This window comes from Mastacembelus armatus, chromosome 10 (assembly GCF_900324485.2).
Source record: "Mastacembelus armatus chromosome 10, fMasArm1.2, whole genome shotgun sequence".
Classification (NCBI taxonomy): Eukaryota; Metazoa; Chordata; class Actinopteri; order Synbranchiformes; family Mastacembelidae; genus Mastacembelus; species Mastacembelus armatus.
The window spans coordinates 7,733,118-7,754,000 of NC_046642.1; the positions used below are offsets into that span (position 1 = coordinate 7,733,118).

At 38.3% G+C, this 20,883-nt stretch overlaps 1 protein-coding gene across 7 annotated transcripts in view; it reads left to right on the top strand.

Annotated features, from left to right (window-relative positions):
- enox2 (ecto-NOX disulfide-thiol exchanger 2) overlaps window positions 1-20,883 on the top strand; it is a 151,972-nt gene that overhangs the window by 33,010 nt on the left and 98,079 nt on the right. For 6 of the 7 annotated variants that reach the window (XM_026330134.1, XM_026330135.1, XM_026330136.1 and 3 more), the window contains one exon: window positions 754-843. In XM_026330134.1, the coding sequence (XP_026185919.1) occupies window positions 810-843 (34 nt within the window). In that variant the 5' untranslated portion in view covers window positions 754-809. Of the gene's footprint in view, window positions 1-753; window positions 844-8,070; window positions 8,561-20,883 lie in introns of those variants that run through there. The other variant, XM_026330138.2, reaches the window with a different exon arrangement.

Here is a 20,883-nt window from a genome sequence, read left to right on the forward strand (position 1 = left end):
TGTGGGCGATTTTTAATGTTGTTATTTATTAGTGAGACCCATAATAAAAAAATAAAATGAATTTGCAAGCCTAAGTATTGATACTGAAAAAGTTGAAAAAAATGTGTAACTAGTGAAGTCCTTAAACTAAAGATAAAATCCTGAGAATGCAGAACAAATATCCTGCATTCAAGAATTGAGATACTGCTGCCAGTAGACTGGACGAAGGCTGGGGGACCGCCGTGACCTTCTCACTGGCCTGAGAGTGTGTTGGCATGCCATGACTGATGCAGATTATCATAGCTGGAGAAAGCCAATTACTCTGGTCATCATGGCACCCTCAGGGCCCCTCTTGGTGGAATGAAATGTATTACAGAATTCTCTGTGCATCCTTCTGGCAGCTTTTTGTATTTCCTCTATGCTGATCCCCCCAGTTTTGAGTGTTAATATTGCAGTCAATGGGACCCTTCCGCGCCTCAGAGCCGTCACTGGCTCAGATGAGCTTCTGCTGCACAAAGCAGGGAGGTCGTGCCTTGTGGAGAAGCAGATGAATTACATTCTGCTCTTGTTCATATTCTCTTTCTATTCAAGACAAAGCCATTTTATTTTGGCCCCTTCTTAACCCCTTCTCTCATTCAGCAACCCTGAATGACTACAAAATGAAAAAGTCAAGTTGCAAAGTAATGTTGTAGGTGACTCTCCTGTGACATTACTCTGAACAGAACAAACAACTGATGAGACTTTTTTTATCCTTGATTTTATTTTCCAAAACAGATTTGCAGCAAGATCAGAGAAGCTGAGATCACACATAGCAACACTGCATCTTTAGGATGTATAAAGACTACCGATCAAGTCGAGTCACAGGTAAGATGCCTGGATGTGTATGTACTAATGTATATGTTGGTGTTTCCAAAGTGTGTTATTTCTGAGCTGAAGAAGCTCTTATGCTAATAAATGCTGAGGTTTCACATCACAAAGAGGATCTACTGGTCACATCTTTGCTTCACATTCAAATAGTATAATCAGTTACCTTCTAAAAGTTTTTTTGCAACTTATTTTGAAAAGGTTGCCTTAACCCCTACACCCTTTTCACTCCTATTTGAATTATGCTCTTTTAATCATGTTTTCATGTTTACTTTAGTTTCTTTATTTGCAGACATCAAAATCTGCCACTTTCTTTCAGTAATTGGTGTCAAGGCTGTCAAAATGTTAATCTCATTCAACTTCACTCAGAAAAGGAGAGTAGTGACACACACTGTCTCAAAAATCGCCAATTGTTATTGGCCCTGGATTCTACTCTTCTATTCTACCTTTAAACTACATACCTTAGTCTTGTTAAGCCATTAAATACTGAGGCCACTAGCAGTATGAAACAGTATCTCATTTTTATTATTAAAAGATGCTAGACTTAAGCTTGCACGAACTAAGATAAAACTGTACTCATCTTAAGAGACATTTTTTGTACCATGCAGCATTACAAATTGTTGGCAATAGAAACATTTGTCTGAGACCAGAACCCAGAGTAGGAAGTTTTAGTTTATCTTAACCAATATCAAAATTCAGCAATGACAGGGTTCTTTAATTGCTCAGATGTAATTATTAGATGCAAATTATGGATCAAGAAGGTAAGTCACAAACATGGCCATGAATTTATTCATTGACTTGATAGTAGTGTTAGCTTTCATTATGCAGTACTGCAGAAATGTTTGAGCTGCTTGACCTCTCTGAACGTTTATATTCTTATTTTAAGTAAAATAACATTATTATGGTTTTTAGCCATGCTGCTTATTTTTCTAATGTTGGTTGCTCAGATGGTCAGTTGGTCCACCACTTCAATATTTCAGGAATTTTTGAAAGGTTGGTGATAAGATTTCACTAAATAATGCATCATACTTCCTTTTATTTTCTCTATAGTGCCATCGAGAGATTGACATTTGGTTTATATATTATATATTTAATAAATATTATAGCTGTTCAATATTAATATGCTAGCATTGTCATTGTGAACATATTAGCATTTAGCTCAATGCACCACTATGCATAGCCTCACAAAGCTGCTAGTGTAGCTGTAGACTCTTCATCTTGCTATCATATCTCTACATCAGCTATCACTCTGCCTTAGAATTCAGCCTTTTTACTGCTAGTACACATTTACTGGACAATTAGTTGTTACATGCTCATCTTCAGGGAAATGCAATGCTATTTGGTATACATTACAATTAGGCATGACATTGCAATGTCTCAGTGAGCTGTTATTGTATTTTTGAAAACAATGGGATTGTACTGTACATTGTCCAAGTATAGAAATTGAACTGAGTAAGAAACTGACAGATTACTTAAGAGCAAGGAAAGAGAGGGAATGAAAAGCGCCTTTCTTGCCTGGCTTTGGCCGATGAGTGTGTCCTTTCCCATTACGCTCACAAAACGCAATATGCAGGTCAGTCAGGTGATAATGAATGCTCTGTCTGGTGCTTGGCCTTTCTCCTCCTCCTACTCCTGGTTGTCTGGGCTGCTCTTTCTGTTGCATCTGCTCTCCTTCACCCTTGTAAACTGCAGACGTTCCTACAGTTTTTGTTTAATGCATTTAATTATCTAGCAGTCTCTTCTTACTCTGTTCAGGGGCACTGGGTAGTTGAAAGGTGTTTTTAGTTAGTTTGTGAGAATATGAAGATGTCAAGTTTTTGTCTATTATTTATGAATTAAACACTGACTTTAGGCCCATGGAACTTAATTTTGTCAGGTTTCTATGAACAAAAAGTGATCCGGTTTTCACAGTGTGCACAGAATTAGTTGAACTAATCAAATTCTGACCACACCAACCGCCACTGCATGACTGTCTGCAAAAGGAAAGGGTATAACAATGCATTCAAAAATACATGCATACTGGGTTCAAGTTTTGATATAGTGACATTTCTAGTAAACAATATAATATGATTAAAACCAAGTTTGACTGGTACATGTTTCCATTTTATCTTTGGGGGTAAACAAAAGAAACTAAATGTAAACTAAATACAAGTTGTTTCAGCTACTGAATAAATTTCCATAGTATTATGCTGTTGATTTAAATTGAAAAAATGATTGTGCAGTTAGTTGTCTTATACTTTTTCTTTAGTTGTGCACCACTGAATTGGCCACTGAGCACAACTTCTTGATAAATTGTCCTACTATGTGAATATTTAGACAATTTGTTCCTTACCACTTATGCACTTATGGTACAATTAATACAGTTAGCCTTTGAACTATAAAAGCAATATGTTGAAGGAGACTTGTCAGTTTCTCACGTTCAAGGATTTTTAATGTTTTGGACATAATAGGCTATACCCCAATTATTATTTTGTCATCTTCTTTGACCTGCACTTACTGCACTAACTGTTTGATATTCAAAATAACTACATATTTAACACAGTTGCCAGAAAATAGATGACAAAAGCTATGACTGATATTTGGTGAGAAAATAAAACTATTGCTTGTTCAGTAAAATGTGTTGTGTACCAATTTCATACTTCCTAAAGTCTGCAGGTATATATTGGTCAGCATCAGCATGTAATTTAGCAGATAAATGGATAGATATTTCTGCAAAGAGATATTTCTATATGCCACATCCTTTGTGCCTGTTTTTGTTGACCTCTTGATGGGTGCTAGAGATTTGGCAACAAGACATTTCCTGCCTGTTACTTGGGGGCAGTCAAGTTTGATGCCCGTGTTGGGCTGATGGTACATTTGGTGCCAGGAATAACAACCAGCTTGCTGCACAACACTGCTGCCAAAGTGCACCACAGTGCCCACTTACTCTCCTAAACTGCTGTTGCCTGTATGAGAGGACTTGCAGCATTTAAATGCAGTGTGGTAATGTTGTAGAACAAACAATTTGTCCTCACCTCGTCTTGTGGCTATATTGGTGGCATTGCATGAATGGTGTTTGAGTCAAGTGATTCTCTGGCTGTGAATGATGGTGGGGGCAGCGAGTGCTGTTAACAACATTTCAGCAGTCAGAGGGGTTAACAGTTGTTTTGCACTCTGTTTGAGACCCATTTCCATCAATAGTCATGCTGAAGGAAACTTCCCTAGAGATAGTCTGGGCCTCCATTTGGATTAACAATCCAGTTTCCAGAGCAGATGTTGCCATCAACAAGGCAGCTACAGTAACTCCCTCCTCACACAGACTATAGCAAACATGACTGTAGAAGTTAGTTTTATGGTGCCTCATCACACCCCCAAAACCTATTACAATTGTCCAAGCAGTAATACACCAGTATGTGAACTGGGGCACTGTGAAGCTCACTTAATGAGGTGTGACTTATGTTTGGGAGTCACCTCAACCTTTACTGTTCAGCTGATCACAACAATCAGTCAGTGGGTGGGTTATGAGGTGAGGAGGGGAAGAGTGGATAGGTAATTAGTAAGGAGAGGATTAAAGAAGACAGAGGTCAAAGATAACTTGAAACAACCTCAAAAACATCGCCCATCCTGAGGACACATTTCCATGCCTGTTGTCTTCCTCCATAGAGGGCACTGGAGTTGATGGCATTTTCGCTAGAGCGTGAGCTACAAGCACACCATTCATTGTTTTCAAAATGGATGAGACCAAATACCACAGCTGTCACTTCAAACTTATAAGATTTCAGCTGAGTAGAACCATTTTAAATATCTTCTGTCCCTCCCTGAAGCTTCGTGAAACAGCTACTTGAACAGTGCTGTTTGACTGGAAAGGGCATATTGATACAGTATGGTGCATTCTTACCAAGTGAAAACAGGACTCTGTGATTTGACAAGTGAAATGATCATGGCAGGTAAACATTGCCAACGTCTCTCAGGACAAATAGTCGTAAATGTTTAGTGCAAAGGGAAATGTTGAGTAAAACAAATGCTAGTTAAGAAAAAGACTATGCCTCTCAGAACCATGGTTAAAATTTTTGCTACAATAATTGTCTTTGAGGCCCAACTTCAATTTAATATGCAGTAATTGAATTTACTTGTAAATAATTTGAATTATTCATTTTATGAGAGATTTCGCTCCAACTAAACAATGTAATGATCAGAAGATTATATCTAACTGGGTCAACCATTCTACATATGTGTGCTTTAATATCTAAACTGAAGATGAGGCGGACTTGGACTCATGACTTACGAAATATGTGGCCATAGTGAAGTATTATGTGCTTTTTTTTTATGAAAAGGTGAAGTCTTTCAGCCAGAACTACTCATTACATCTCAACTTTAAGTCAGGCAGTTTATTTGACTAAGAAGGGTTCTAATGTAACCAAACACTGTAATTATTGTCTAAGACCATGAAGGCAAACCAAGGCTGCTTTCATCTGCAGAGAAAGTCAAATTAGTGTTTGATTTGACTGTTTTGCTACACTAAGCAGGCCACAGAAAGAACATCATTGTTTAAAAAAAATCAAGACATCAGACAAACATCATTCCCTAGGGACACTGAAATTGAATGAGAGCATGCACTGGCTGTTACTCATTACTACTGGCTGACAGGGGTAATTGAATTCTGCCTGGAAAACATTTGGTTTATTTATGACAAGTCTTTTCTGGTGAAAATGCGGACAGCAAAAAACCCAGCTATCATGCTTGCTTTGTATGTGTTTATAGCCCTAAATGCAGATGATGAATAAGTAACTCCTGCCTGATAACAGGGTTTTTGTTTGCTGATGCTCAGCTTAATGTCTCTTAAATTGAACCAGTATGCGTGTGTGCGTGTGTATATGCTGTATGTTTTTTAAATGATCTACTTCACATAACGTGAAGCAGTGAATAAAGCCTTGTCCATAATATTTTTCCAAGGCTAGGCTCCAGTCCAAACGTTGGAGGAAAACAGTTCCCCATATTATTGTATGATGTTTCTGAAGTCTTTCCAACTGTACTCATTATGACATAGCCCAAATAATAAATTTTTGGTTATTGCTACGGCTGCCCATATTTGAAATCGACTTTGTTTCTAAGTCTATTTTTTATACTTTATGTGAGTGATTATTATGTTTATTGTACATCCTGATCTTCCTCCACCAATGGTTGACTGTAAACATGCTCTTTTGAATTCTAGGAAATAACAATGCATACTATGCAGACACTTGTTTGCCGAAGAAGAAATCCAGTTTATTTCTGTGAATCAGTCAAAATTGTTCAGTCACTGATGACATTTGTTGACAACAGATAAAAGAGACAGGGTAGTAAGTCATTGTCATAACTGTACTTTGATTCAGTCCATCATCTTGTTTGTGGAACAGTGTTCTGGTTTCACAGTGGACTGGAAATTGAAAGCAGTTTTGTATTTTGGAAATGGGGAATGCTACTCCTGCTACTCCTACCTGGCAGATATTTTCTGAACATACCCCAGACTCTTTGACCTGAACTACCCAACCTCAATTATTCTTTGTATATTTATGCCTGTTTGTGTGCACATGCAGATTTGAATACATCTCAGAAATCAAATACACTCAGATTCCAGTGAAAGGTACACCTAGCTAAACCAGACAGTCTCATGCAACAGTCCTGCAATAAATCCTATCTTTATGAAAGTTATAGTGTAAAATGAGCCGGCCAAAATACACAATCTCTGTGCATCGATGAAATTATTATAAGATTCTTCAAAATAACACATGAAACAAACACAACACATTATTCTACCATTTGAGGTTTTACTAACGCTCCTGCAATTATGACATCTCATTATACCCTCTTGTTCTGCAATGATTCAATAGCAACCGACTGGAGAATTTTCACCATGAGCTGTTTATTTTTCTGGAAATAAGATCAGATTTGCAGTAGATTTGGATATGATCATAGCTAATCTCACCTCAAGACTGAATCACATGGTTCTCATGAGGCTTAGTTTGCTCAGTGGATAAGTCCTAGGTGTGCTCAAAATCATAGGAAATCTGAACATGCACAACTCTGCTGTTATGGTGCTGCTGAATTGCACTGTGTTACAGTCAGAGCTGTTTCTAATATTTTGTCCCCCCCAATTTTATAAATGGGTGTAAATATTGGAAACGTGTCAGTTTTTGACATCGGCTTAAACCTGAACATTTGACTCACAAATGCAGAATTCATATCAGGGCTGTTGGATTAGTTGCAGCCAGGTAGACTTAATAAACTGGCCACTCTGCATGTTGCCCTATTCATGGTCCTAGTATGAGGAACAATTAGGCAAGTAAAGGGTTTTTTTTTTTTTTTTTCATGGAAAAATCCAAGTGAAATGATCCAACAATGAGCACGCTGCTTAAATGAGTAGTAAATGTTATTTGACAAACTACTAGCGCTATAAGTTACATTAAGTGTTAATATTTAAAACAGGTGAGGTCTGGCTCTTTCAAACCCTGACTGCAAGGGGCTTTGTGAGCTCGAGGATGAATGACTCAGCTGACCACTGCAGAGATAGACAGTATTCTCATGCACATTCTTTCATGTCTCTGCACACAGCTTATGTCTAATTATGGAAGAAAAACAGTGTTTGCTCGTCTGTTTTCCTTTTGTAATTAATCTCTTGGCTGTGTGTTGATCAAACCAAGACAGTGCTCACACGTTCAGAAACCTGAGTCTTTTTTTTTTTTAGCATATTTGTTATTGACAGCGTGAGCACAAGATTTCACAAATATTCTAAATAGAATAAGTGTTAAGAAACATCTACCACATGGGAAACACTGTACGCCATTGTCACAATCCAGGTGATTGCAGATACTGTTAACAAATAGGCTGACAAACCCTGCTCATTTAGCATAAGGTCTTTATTGATTCACATAAACAGGCTACAGCTGCAAATGAAAAAGCTAAATCCCTCTTATTTTTAATAAATGCCTTAATTGTTTTCAACAGCTTGAGTAAGTACTCTCTTAGTGTATTTATTTTAGAACAAAGAGTTTATGTTGAACCTCAAGGATAACAGGAATGCCTTTCTCAACAGTCCGCAAGCAGTAAGCAGTGGTATTGAATTGATAATCTATGCTTCTCCTCCTCCAACTGGCAAGCCACAGAATGACACCTTCTGAAGCAATGCTGTCAAAAGTTTAGGACAAATGAACTGGCTTTTCTTTTTTGGCTCCTTTGGCTGCACCTCAGAATTTACTTTTTTTTTCCTTTGCAAACTTGACCTAGTGTTTCTTTCGACCAGAATCAGGATTATGTGGCACTGAGCTCCGGGGAGGCTTTGAGTCCTGCTCTTCGCTCGCAGTGATTTTTCCGTAGGGGCAGCTCGGCTGTAGTTCTCCGTGAAAACCACGTCCTCTCTTGACAGTCCCCGGTGCTTGAGCTCGCTTTCACGGCACGCTGAGGAAGACCAAGGAGCGCAGCGTGGTGTCTGTGGCGTTTCACCGACACAGCCTGAACACTTCGCCCGCACGCTGCGTGTGACTGAGGCGAACTACACGTCGTGAGGGCGGGCTCGCTTTCCGTAGCTAAAAGGTCCCGCTTCGACTGGCTGCAGCCCAGTCTGCCGAGCGGAGCGGACTGACTGAGGGACAATCCCGGTCTCCTTTCAAGGATTTTACTTCGTACACTTCGTCCTACAGCAGAGGACCAACAGCAAACGCACCTCGTCTTCTGTGGACAATGTTTCTCTTGCAGTACACAGGTACATGTTTCAAGTTTTTGTTCGTCCTCTCCTCTCGGTTACACTGACCGCGGAGATGTGTTATTTTTTTTTTTGTCCACACACAGCGACTATCTGTACTTGTGTAGCTGCAGGCTGCTCTGTACCATGAACGTCAGGTAATGAATGAGTTCCGGCGCGTTTTGTCACATTTGGCCGCACATCTCTCCGCTGTTTAACAGAAGTTACAACAAGAGAAGAGATTTTCTTGCTGTGTTTGGTCCGTGGATGTCGGGCGTAGACCAGCTGTTGAGACCGCATTAAGAAGAGCGGGGCTGCCTGTCTCTGGTGCGGTGGGGCTGTTTTATCGAGCCTCGGCATATTATGCGTAATGATGTGCTTTGTGGTGATAAATAATCAACAATGACTTCCATTACGCTTGCTTATCAGTACAATAGACACGAGGAGATGCTATTATCTTGACTGACACACGCCTACTGCAGCTGTTTATGGATGAAGTTTTCATAGATAGATTTAAACCACGTTGATGCCGGATCACCGCTATTTAAATGCACATTTTTCATATTCTATTCAATCCGGTTTCTGTTACATTTGAGCAGGAATATCGAGTCTGGTGAGTCATATTGTAGTAAATAGGCCTGTCATTTCAGGGGCTTGTGAGTTGTTTGCTTTATGGATATAAGTTGTTCGGTTGCTTTGCTGCGACGTCCAACTAGTAAGCTCTCCGTGCCGTTTATTCCCGAGTCTCCACAGCGCCTAAGTAGCTCGGTTTTTAAATGGGACGTTTTCCCTGGGCTCCCAGGATCTAATTAAGGGAGGACGCTGTTTGACGCGTCACATTAACCTGCTCACTCTGCTTTATTCTGGCACTGTGTTCACCAGCTTCCTCTCTTTACACCCATGATCAATTGACCTCAGATGTCCCACAGCTTCTTCTTGTCTGTGTGTTCATAACCTAATTGTCGCTTCCCGTTTAGCTGATAAAAGGAACGACTTGTCAAAGATTAGTCGGGTGGCATTAGTTTGCCATTTGTCATTGCAATGAATATGTTGACTAAAACAACTAAGCTGCACATCCTTTTCCTGTCCATTTACACTATATTCATTATATACATTTTGGCATGTGGAAACAGACCTTTTAGTAGTAAAACAAGTTTTAATTACATCTGTAATGAGGCTGTTGTTGAGCTAAATGGTTTTCAGTGCAGTGATTCAAATAATTTGACATTGTCTAATTCATTATTTAAAATATAGCATGTAGTCAGATAAAACTAGTTAGGATAAACTGGACAAAATTGATAGTATGACTTGGAAAAAAAAACAAAAACTAGTTCCTTTCTCCAGGAGATGAAAATGTGTTTTATGTCCTCCACTGATTGGAAGGTTTTTGCTTTTGTTTATCTTGTCCAGGCCGATCAGTTTCCTTGTTCTCTGTTTCCTTCTCTCTTCCAGAGGCTCAAACATGCTTTGAATCAAATTGAGTGAATGGGGGTTGAGTGCCTCCCTATGACCACTGGGAGAGAAAAGGTCCATCAAACCTTGTGACAGCCATTTACCTCCACACTGCGCTAGTCCTCTCTGATCAATCGGGAGAGCATCTTCAGATGTCTTTTAATGGTGCAAGGGAGGGGGGACCCTTAGATCTGTCAGAGAGTAGAGATTTAAAGGTTTACGTGGAGTGCTTGCGAAGGAGCTTAAATATTTCATCTCTCTTTGGCATAGGATGACTGTTGCAGAGCAAATTAAGACTGAATATAGAGCAGACTACTGTACAATACCAGGAGATTTGGCAGCTTTGGAAACTCTCAAATTTTAATTGGTTGCTGCTTGACAATTTGTGGTTACTAAGTGGGATTCTCATACCAGTGGCTGTCGAGGAAGGAAAAAAAAAAAACAAAAGTGACAAAGACAAAAGAAAAAAAAATTCAACAAATAATAGTGAAAATATGAGTCACTGATGGCTTGCCAATGTTTTTGTGAAACCAGCAACCTTACCAAGAGTCCCTGTAAGTTGAGATGCATTTTAGAGACAGATCCTGGGGATTGACAGTGGAGGAATCTATTATCACTAGAAACTGGCTCTCTTTTTTGCAGATTTCAAATGTAGTCTCAAGGAGGAAAGTTAGATTTTGGTCTAGAACTTCAAATCCTTAAACTCTTAACTGGAAATCATAATTCATATGTATTTTTTTAAATTAATTAATATATTTTCATTTACATTAAATAAGTTACATATTTTCAAGATGGTTTACTTAAGATATCTAGGTTTGATTTGGAGACTTTTCCATACCTTATAAACATGAGTTGTTCTAATGTGTTGTGCTTTGACTTGTGATTCTCTATTGAACGAATGAACTCTAACCATGAAATTAAGTTTTTATAGAAACAAATTAATACCAGACACTCATGTCTGGCAGCTAAAGTTCTCTTAATGCTCTTTATTCACGATCGAAACTTGCTGTGTATATTTCATACAAGAAAGGATGTCTGGGTTGTTTCTTTTCATAATTAAAACAATGCTAATCGATGACTGAAGCTGGTATTAGATTCAGTGATGTTTATACTTTGGATATTAGTTTTCTAAGTTCAAATAACTATTCATGCAACTCAATGAATAAACAAATATTAACTAAACTAAGCCACAAATGTATACACCATGCAATATTTAACAGAGATGACATATGTGTGAAGGGCAAATTGCATTATTTGACATGAGGTGAAATTGTATGAGAGTCAGTAGTTTACAGTGGTCCTACCCTGAGAAAGAGCGCAGCTTGATGTAAAAGCCCAAATAATAAAATCCAAACCTTGGTCATTAGTTTTTATCGAGAGTAATGCAGTATTTCAAGCAGGATCTTTTTATTCACATCTGCTGGGAAAAAAAGAACATTGTAATCACTGCACAGACTATTAATTTGGAACTGAGCATCATCAATAAAGACTGAAAATTATACATGCCTACTCACCAGCTGTGATTATTTGATTTAAGTTGAAGTTATCCAGGAAAAAAATTGTCTGCCAATCAGTTATTGTTTTTGATGATGATCACAGGCACTTCACTTTAAATGGAAAAAAAAAAGCTATTTGCTTCACTTTAACCCATGTTTGTGACAAAGTCTTTCCTGCCCAAGGTAGGAAGCTCTTTAGCTTGCTCACGAGGCAAGTATTACACATAAACTTAAAATAAAAAAAACTCATTTGTAAGGCTGGTGTGAACATGCTACTCAGGAAAGTCCTGCTCATATCAGCATCATCGATGTGGCTTATGCAAAAGAGACATGAGAGGCTTCATATCATCCCCTCTTTGGGGAAGTCATTGTTTTCAAGTATAATGTAGCAACACTGAAGCAGAAGTAGTGTGCAGGATATAAATTGTGTTGACAACATGATTCATCTCTAGTAAAGTTATGCATTTGTAAGTTACATTAAACTTGCTGACTCATTTGTAAAGTTTAAACTGAGAGGTTATAAAGGCTAAAATACAATGGGATCCAAGTCTGTCATCCCCAGTGCCCAAGTAGACCCTTGTGGCACCCAAACTGGGCAATATGGAAAATATACATAGACCAAATGACTACTGCTTGTTACTGTTCAGAAATCAAAACACTTGATATAAAGATTAAAACTTCAAGGAAAGTCAGCTTGCCACAAGTAGAGGCAAAGCTGCTCATGTCAAAGTGAACCAAACGGATGAATTTTTTTGATCAGATGTCACTGCTTTGCCAAAAGAAGATGTCCACAGGTTCCCTACAGATCTGTAGCTGCCACTGCATTGAGCCATGAGTATTTGAAATCCGTTTCTCTAATTGTAGAGATGTCTTTTGGCTTATGACGTTGTCTAACCCTGAATGTTTCCATTTATCACCACTTTTAACAGTAGGTTATGGCGTTACACATATCAAAGGTAAACTAATGGTCATGTACAGACTTGAATCAGAGTGTTGTTGTTTGGCTGTGCTGTTGGGCAATAGGTTTCTTGTTTTATACCGTGTCTTATGACTATTATTTCTCTAAATATCAGGACTCTGTTGATTGACAGTTGATTATTTGTGTTATCTAACACACAACTAATCTCTCTTTAGTGATTGCTGAAGTTTTGCAGGTCAGGTGCTTCTTGTCAGCAGAACATTTAAAAATAACAGAAGCTTTTGCATACATTGGTGTGATGTGTTAAAATCAGTGTGAAAGAAGATAGAAAAAAACTTCTATAATCCATTTTTGAGGACAGCACTGTGGAAATTACTCTGGGAAACACTTTTTTTTTAACTCTCCATCACGAAACAAGAATCATTCATTAGAAACTTTACAATTCTCTCAGTGGGAACAACACTGATGCTTCTGCACATCACTTTTTACAAGCTGCTTGGCTGCTTTTGTCAAGTCATTCCCCTTCATGTTGTGCTACACTCCAGCACACCATCTGTTGGGCTGACTTTTAAGACTGTTGGTGTAATAACTTGATTGTTTGATTGCCTCACCACTCATCCTGAATCTTCATAGCAGTCTAATGTAGGATAATGATTATTTATTTCTGTATCTAGTGCTCTCTTGTATGTGCCCTCCAGAAACCCTATTTGAATTGGTCTAATTGTTCAGCTTTTGAATTGCAACAGCAATGTTAAAGTGAAGCTAAAAGCTGTTCAAGTTGAAGAAAAATATATCAGATTGTGTAGAAGATCCCTGTGAGGATCAGTAGTGTTGGCAGCAGCAGCAGTTCAACCTGCCATCTGGTACTGGTAGCAAAGAGAACTTGGCAGCCTGAAGGCAACAAACTCAGGGTCTCCAACCATATCAATGACAGAGCTCTTCATTTCTAATCACTTTCATGATAAGCAACCATGCAGGGAACCTTGAAATTGGTGTGAAAGACTCTGCAACAGCAAGTTAAGGAGCTACGTCAAAGATGAAGGTATCCATCAACCTTATTCTGCATTTGATGTACATGAGCAGTGTGTGATATGGGATTGTGGCTGTAGTGCTGCTGTGTTAAACCCTGCTGACAGTCCTTTTCAGCCGAGGAGAACCAGTTTGAAGGCGCTGGATTATACTTTTCACTAGGAAGTTCATGTAGACTTAGTCTTTATTTTCATATCTACTTGCAAAAAAATATATAGTAAAAACATTACACTTCTATGTTGGGCTCAACATTTTCTGCAATCTGAAGTCCTATGTGTGTTGGAGTAGGCCAAAACACACATTGTATGTATTATACATCTTATATGATGACTTTTTACCATGTGTAACAAAGACAGCCTGTCAGCTGAAAAACATTTCTGTGCCCTACTTAGTGTTCATATGCACCCATTTATTACACACACCCACTTTTACATCCAGTTGTAAACATTAATTCACTTGTGCTGAATCATTTCAGGCCTTTTCATACTAGTTCATTAGAGTACTGTTAAAACGTAGCTGCTGACTCACCAAAGAGGGAGGCACTGTGCCAGTCAGTTGTTAAACCCAAGTTAGCATGATCTGTATGACACTAACATACTAAATGTTCTGCATTAACATTCTGTGTTAAGCTTTTGTTTCAGTATAAAGGAATTCACAGTTGTCACTATAATGTACAGACAGACTTTTAGCTGCAACGTCTGACCTGTTGCACTCGAGTGCACTGAAGATGACACTTCTCTCTGTGAAATGGTCACATAAATATTGCACCTACCTGGCAAAGCCGTATTCCCTAGACAAAGTAAGCCTAAGTTTTTGTTTTTATGGTGGCATCTTTTTCCGTACCAGCAGCGCCAAGAGAAGCAATTGAAAGTAGCACAACACATGGTGTGATGGATCACCAGAGGGATGTAGGACACTATTGTACATTTTAAAAGTTACCTGTGTCCACTGCTGCTTCAGAGAATGTATTACAATAAATTTTCTGCCTTAGCACTCGATGATAAATTGAGCTACTGAATTTAACTTTTATGTAGGAGTTACATTGTGTATCAGCTGTTTTTTTTTATTTTTTATTTTTTATTTATTTATTTTTTTTTAAAGACTGTTGTATATATTGTGGATTTATTTTTAAGGAACCTAAATTTTTAGCAGTAAATTAAAAGGTATTTATTATACTTTTGCTGCTGCCCTGTGACTTTATTGCTATGCAGCTGTTGCTCCTGTCATCTGAAATATGTCATTCTAAACATTGATATGTTTAACATTTTCTCCATAGAGAGAATGGAGAATGCTTTGAACCAGAGAACAGGAGTGTCTGCAGAGATTGCTTGTCTGGAAAGCAGCCATTGCTCTACTGTAATAGAGACTGAGAGCCCAGATTTATGTGGCTCTTACTTTAGGAAGAAGTAATGGCTTAAGGGGGGGACAGAGGAGCATGAAAACAAAATGGTACCAGAATGGATGGACAAAATGCAACCAAGAATGCATTATTAATAGGGTGGCAAAGGTTCTCTGTATGCTGTCTATCTTATGGGGGCATTTGCCTGTCAGTGAAAGAATGAGTGAATGTGCTTTCATGGGTCAACTGGTAGAATATATTTGCAAAACTAATGACTTCATAGTCTGAACATTGTTGACATGATACGGCTTAATTTCTACAGAGTTAAGAGGTAAAGCAGCCAAGAAAATATCAATTTGCAAGATACATTTTTTTGTAGCAAATTTTGTTTGTGGTGTACCTTTCCATTTTACATCAGCAGACTCGCACTCACAGATCCCCACTGTGCAGAACCTTTCATAGCTCCACAGAAAAAAAACCTATCTGAAATGTCATTGGAACTGCTCTTAAAGGTTTGGTCTGTGAGCTCAAAGGAAGCCCTGTGGTTGCATGTTTATTGCACTGAGTCTGGCTTGAGTCAGACCCCCTTTGCTGGATAAATGCAAGGCTTTTCTGCACTCAGCACATCTTACTAGCCAATATTAGTTCTGTAGCTTTTTTCTGAGGAATGGGAGGTCAGCATTTATGGGAGGATGATAAAACACCAGTGTAACATTTTGACCAAGGAATGGGGTGTAGTTTTCAGTTCAGTTCTTTAAATTATAGCTCTGTCTATTTTCGACCGTTGGAATGTCAGTTGAGGTCAGCATTTGGTTGAATGTGAGAGCATAGTCATGGTAAGTTGAATTGAAGCTATCCATGCAGACATCTTAATTCTAAAACTACAAACTTGACTTTTGTGATGTGGTTTTATTATTTTAAAATATGTATGTTTCTGAAATGAAGTTCTTTCTTCTCCCCATAGGGGTTCATATGATCTTGGCTTTGGTGGATTACCCCTGATTATATTGGTAATTCTATGTATCCAATTTAGTTTAATGCACAGTGTCTGCTGAATGCATGCATGGGATCTCAGTTAACTGACCACAAGTTTTTGTGTGGTCATGTTGGCATAAAAATTGTTATTTAACATGTTAGACTGTGTTCTTGATCATTTCCAGTACACTATTAGTTTTGTTTTCTGTAAAAATACCACAACATTTTTGCTATCCATTAACCCTTGTTTGGGAAAGCACGACTAGTAGCTGTGGCCAAAGCTCAAATTACACTGTTACCCCTCAGGCAAGTGTCAGGGAAACTTTCTGGGGATAATATGAAACAGGCATTCTGAGGAAACGATCAGTAGAATGATGGCTAGAGCCAAGTGAAATGCCACTGCACCTGTTCGGTTGTTCGTTGGGTTTGCATGCTTCACATGAGGAGTGTGTTAGCAGATGGTGATGAAATGGATTATACTTCAAACACGTCACACAAAATTGCTTTACTAAATGCAGTACATGGTGCTACAAGTTTAGCTTTATTTTGGCTTTCTAGGTGTGAACTAGACTCTACTTCAGGGCTCATATGTTTCATATGCTTTAGTCATTGCTCTTACATTAATCACTGTACAGCATGGCAGTCTTATTAGACTGGGATTTGAGCATTTTCATATTTGACAAAGCCAACATCATGTTTGCATTAACATTCTGCTACTTCTGCTGTACTCCTGCCATGATCTTAGCCTTAGCCATGCAAGCTGAATATGTTAGGAGAACAAAAGACAAGGATCTTTATTGCAGTTTTTTCTAGTTAAATTAAAAGTCAAGATTGGGGATTTTTTTTATGTGATAAATGATAAATCAACAAAAGCAGAGCAGTATGGCAACTTCATTTAACCCAGACTGCAATCCAAAAACATTCTTTGTAGTAATTTCGTTTCTGAATCATGCCCCATCAGGGAACTTCAACAATCTCATCATGCATAAAGTAAAGGTTGATGATAAGCACTGAAATGCCTCTCTGCAAGAGACTTCTCATTGAGATCTCTTATGGAATACATGTGTTCACAACTGTGAGTTTTTCTTTTGTCAGCATAGATCACATGCACATTTACATAAATAAATCACAAACAGGACATTACATGTGATTTTTCTTTTACCAGATTTGTTCCTGCAAGTTGAAGGTCGAAAAACTTTATATGTGATCGAAAGTGTCACTATTTCCAGTTATGACAAGGATACTGTATTTGCATTCTTTTTGTGGCAAATACAGACCACAGAATGTGTCTTTAAAACAAAAGTTAAAAATTAATTCATTAATTTAAATATGACCTTTATAGAACATATGACACAGTGTGGATTTTCTGCAGGTATTTCGCACAGTCTAAAAACATGCTGGTTAGGTACTGTGTGTGAATGGTACTGTGATAGACTGGAAGTCTCTCCAGGGTGTACCCCACCTCTTGCCCTGTCTCGGCTGGGACTAGCTACAGCCACTGGGCAGCCTTAACCAGGAATAAGCACTATAGCAGATGGATGGATGAATACAAGTTACCAAACATGGGATATTTTGGATTCTTTGGACTGAAGCTGATAATGATATATCAAATCATGGTGATTTTTGTATCGTAAACTTTTTTTTTTAAAGAATCCTGAGAGATAAACACTGGTGGTATTTTTATGCATTGGAAATGGAGTTTCTTTTTTGGAATTTGTTATTGCTTACTATATTTGCTGGCATATCTTATATACTGATATAATCAGTCAACCAATATTATCTTTTTGCGGATATATCCTTCTTATTGAATAATCCATCCAGCTTAATTTAAAACTGCTGACACTAAGATCATAGGACTACACTTTTATATCTGACAGTTCACAGATTAAGACAAACAACCCGGCTAGGGAGTTATGTTCCAGTGCCTCAAAAACAAATGAGTGACGTAAAAGTGCCTAAGATGTGGCTGAAAATCAAAGCCCTCAGCTCCTTGCCCTGCATTACTTTTCAGCACTCTCTGCCAGCAAGTCCTCTTAATCAGTAAAGTTATATATGTCCTTAAATGCTCTTTGACCTGTCCTTCAGTGTTTGTGCCAGCAAACTAAACTTTTGTTTTTGGCTTCTCATAGCCCATCCACCTTCTTGTACTACTATACATTAAGATTGTTATTTAGATGATCTGTCCTAGTTGCTGGCCTTAAGGACATATGCTGACAACAACTGACTTAACATCATAGCGCTGAACAGCCATTACAGGCAGGGAGGTAATTGGATTCACAAATCAGCCGGAGCAGTGTGTTTATAGTGGTACTGGGCTTTATGGGTCATATTTCAGAGAGTGGTAGGCAGTTTGTCAGAGGAGGCTTGGTGGTAACGAGAAAATGGTGCTGGGAGAGTCAAAGGAGAATCTAAACTCTCCTCATATCTCAGAGAAGCCAATGTGATACAGCTATAGTTGATGTTGAAACCTGTATATCCCAAATGAGCTTTTTTCAGATGCTAAAGCCCTGAGGTGAAAATGGTCTGAAGTACAAGGAATGTTTTTTCTTTTAGCTAAAACTTGTCCCTTTCATTGACTTGACCTTGCTTACTTAGGTTTACCTTATTGCCTTTTTGTGCTTTATACGGAATGTGTGCTTCTGAGCAGCTTATTCTATACATTTGCTTGTTTCTGTTGAGATGCTTACAAATAAAATTTCTCCTGAGTCATAGGGACGTCCATTATAACGTATGTGTGTATTTGTGAGACTGGGTGGATGGAAACAGTGAAAAGTATGTTCTTCCTGCCTTGCTCTCCAAGAGCTGAAACATACTGTGGGTTCAGTCATGCTTTCTGTGCTGGTCTCCATAGAAGCCAGGGAGCTAGATCGATATGAAGATTAATTATTGTGTCCAAGTTTAAGGCTGCACCAACAACCTGCATTTTTCAGGCCTCCAGTGAGTGTCCAGATACTTCCATTTCTGACAACCGTTGAGCTTTAGCTTGTTAGTGTGGTCTCTGGACCGAACCTGTGCCAATAGAAAATTGGACCAGGCCCTAGGGATAACATGCTGAGGCTCAGCACATCTCAGCTTAGCACCAACAACTGGCGAACTGGGGGCAGAATTTTCTGGGCTTAATCAAACCCCCTGGATGTTAGGTTAACTGTTCTCTGAGGTATCAGAAGTGGAGGGGTACCGCAGGCTGTAACATCTGTTTCTCTTCCTTAACATGAAACATTTCCTTGGCACACTAGAAAAAGTCTTTTCAAGTAAGCTCTTCATGTTGAGATGATTTATAATCCAATGTATGAGCTATAAATGTTTAAAATGGAAATTAATCCATATTTATACTGCTTTATCTTCCTCTAGTCTCCTTGTCTACAAGTGGATTATTTAGTAGGTTTCAGCAGTATATCATTGTTTCTATTGTAGCACACTGGTTTATTGTGTTTTGAACTGTCTAATATGTCATTCCAATAAATCAGCAGCATAAGTCTGGGTGTAGGCATGACCTGCTTAGGTAGGAAAAATTGGCAGTATTAACAGCAACAAAGCTAAATTTGTCTCCTGAAGGCCACTGGAAGAGTTAATTCTTTGTAAAGGTAAAGATGTTTTGAAGAATTGTATGAACTTAAATCAGACACCACTGGCAGATGCTAGGGCCGATTATATCACCTTAAACAACCCTTGGATGGGCTGTAGAAAATAATAAAAAGGTTGTCAAAGAAGCACATATCTCTCTACACAGACTTTCGAAAAAGATTCATCCTATGTATTCTTGTAAATTGATTTTATGTGCTATCAAAAGTTAAAAAGGGGCTTTCACACTTTTAAAAACCTCTCAGAATTTGCTGTTTATTTAGTATCAACTCCTTTATTGTGAAAGGACTATATTAGTCTCATGTCTATTTATATGTACCTCATTAATTTCTATCTACCCAGGTGCGGGTGCGGGTGATATTGATAACACTGAGTAGTTCTGAGTCATTAAAGACACTCAAGATAAAGGCCAAACTAAACCAGTGAAAAACACACAAATCTGGAAAAACAAGCAGAATTTATATAAGTTACAAATATACCTAATAGTTTTATACAAATCAACATGAATGAAAACCTTATTGAAAACTCCAGCATCTCAACTGTAGGCATCGAGTTGCAGTACGTCATACACAGTGTAAAGTTTTGGAGGCTTTGTGAGAATCAGTTCTTCAGTTTTTATTTTTGACTTCTTTTAAGAATGTGACATTGTGTTGTGCCTGTTTCGCTGTTGCAAAGCATCATGCTGGTCATACTCTGCATGAAAACAGAAAAAAAAAGATATTTTTTTCTGGAACATTTAGACACAGCACTCATCTCCACTTGCCAATTCGCACACAATCCCATTTTCAAATGACTGTTGGAATGAAGCTGTCAGCACCAACAACTGTGAGAACAGTTTGCGATTATGTGTTTGTGCACACACTTGGATGCTTTTTGTGTGTTTACTTTGTCTGTATTGAAATGTGTTTGGATTGAGTGTACTTTTAGAACAGCTTCTGTTAACTGTATTGATAGAAAAGTGAATATCAAGGATTATTAATTATTCTGCTATTTGTTTTCCTCACATTTGAAAAGCTAGTATTGGAAAATTTTTAAGTGTAGGTCAATATATGGCATTTATGTATATGATGGGTTTTATTGGTGAGTTAGACTTATTCTATCTTAATAATGTATATGTTTAGCTCTCAGGCTATAACTAAATAAATGTTCTGGTGATGAAGAACATGTTAACATGTAAGACCATGTAAGGGGCTTGGTACTGAGTGCTATGAAAGAAATCATCACTGAGCAAACTTTTTAGTTTTTTATGTGTTAAATCATGTGTTTTAGATCACTCAGACATTACCATCTTGTTCTCATCTCACCCTTTCCTTCCCATTTCCTCTCATCATATTAGCCAAAAATGACAGTCCCCACTCTGTCTGCTCTGATGAGTGATGGATAGATGGATGACATATGGAGAGACCGGAATAAAAAAAAAAAAAGAAAGGACAAAGGAGTGGAGCCATACTCAGCCAGATCATAGCCTCTGGAGCTATCCTGTTGCATGATCTATGGGGCTTCATTTGTTTGTGTTGTTTTGGTAATTAAACAGGGGAGGCCCACTCAGTGG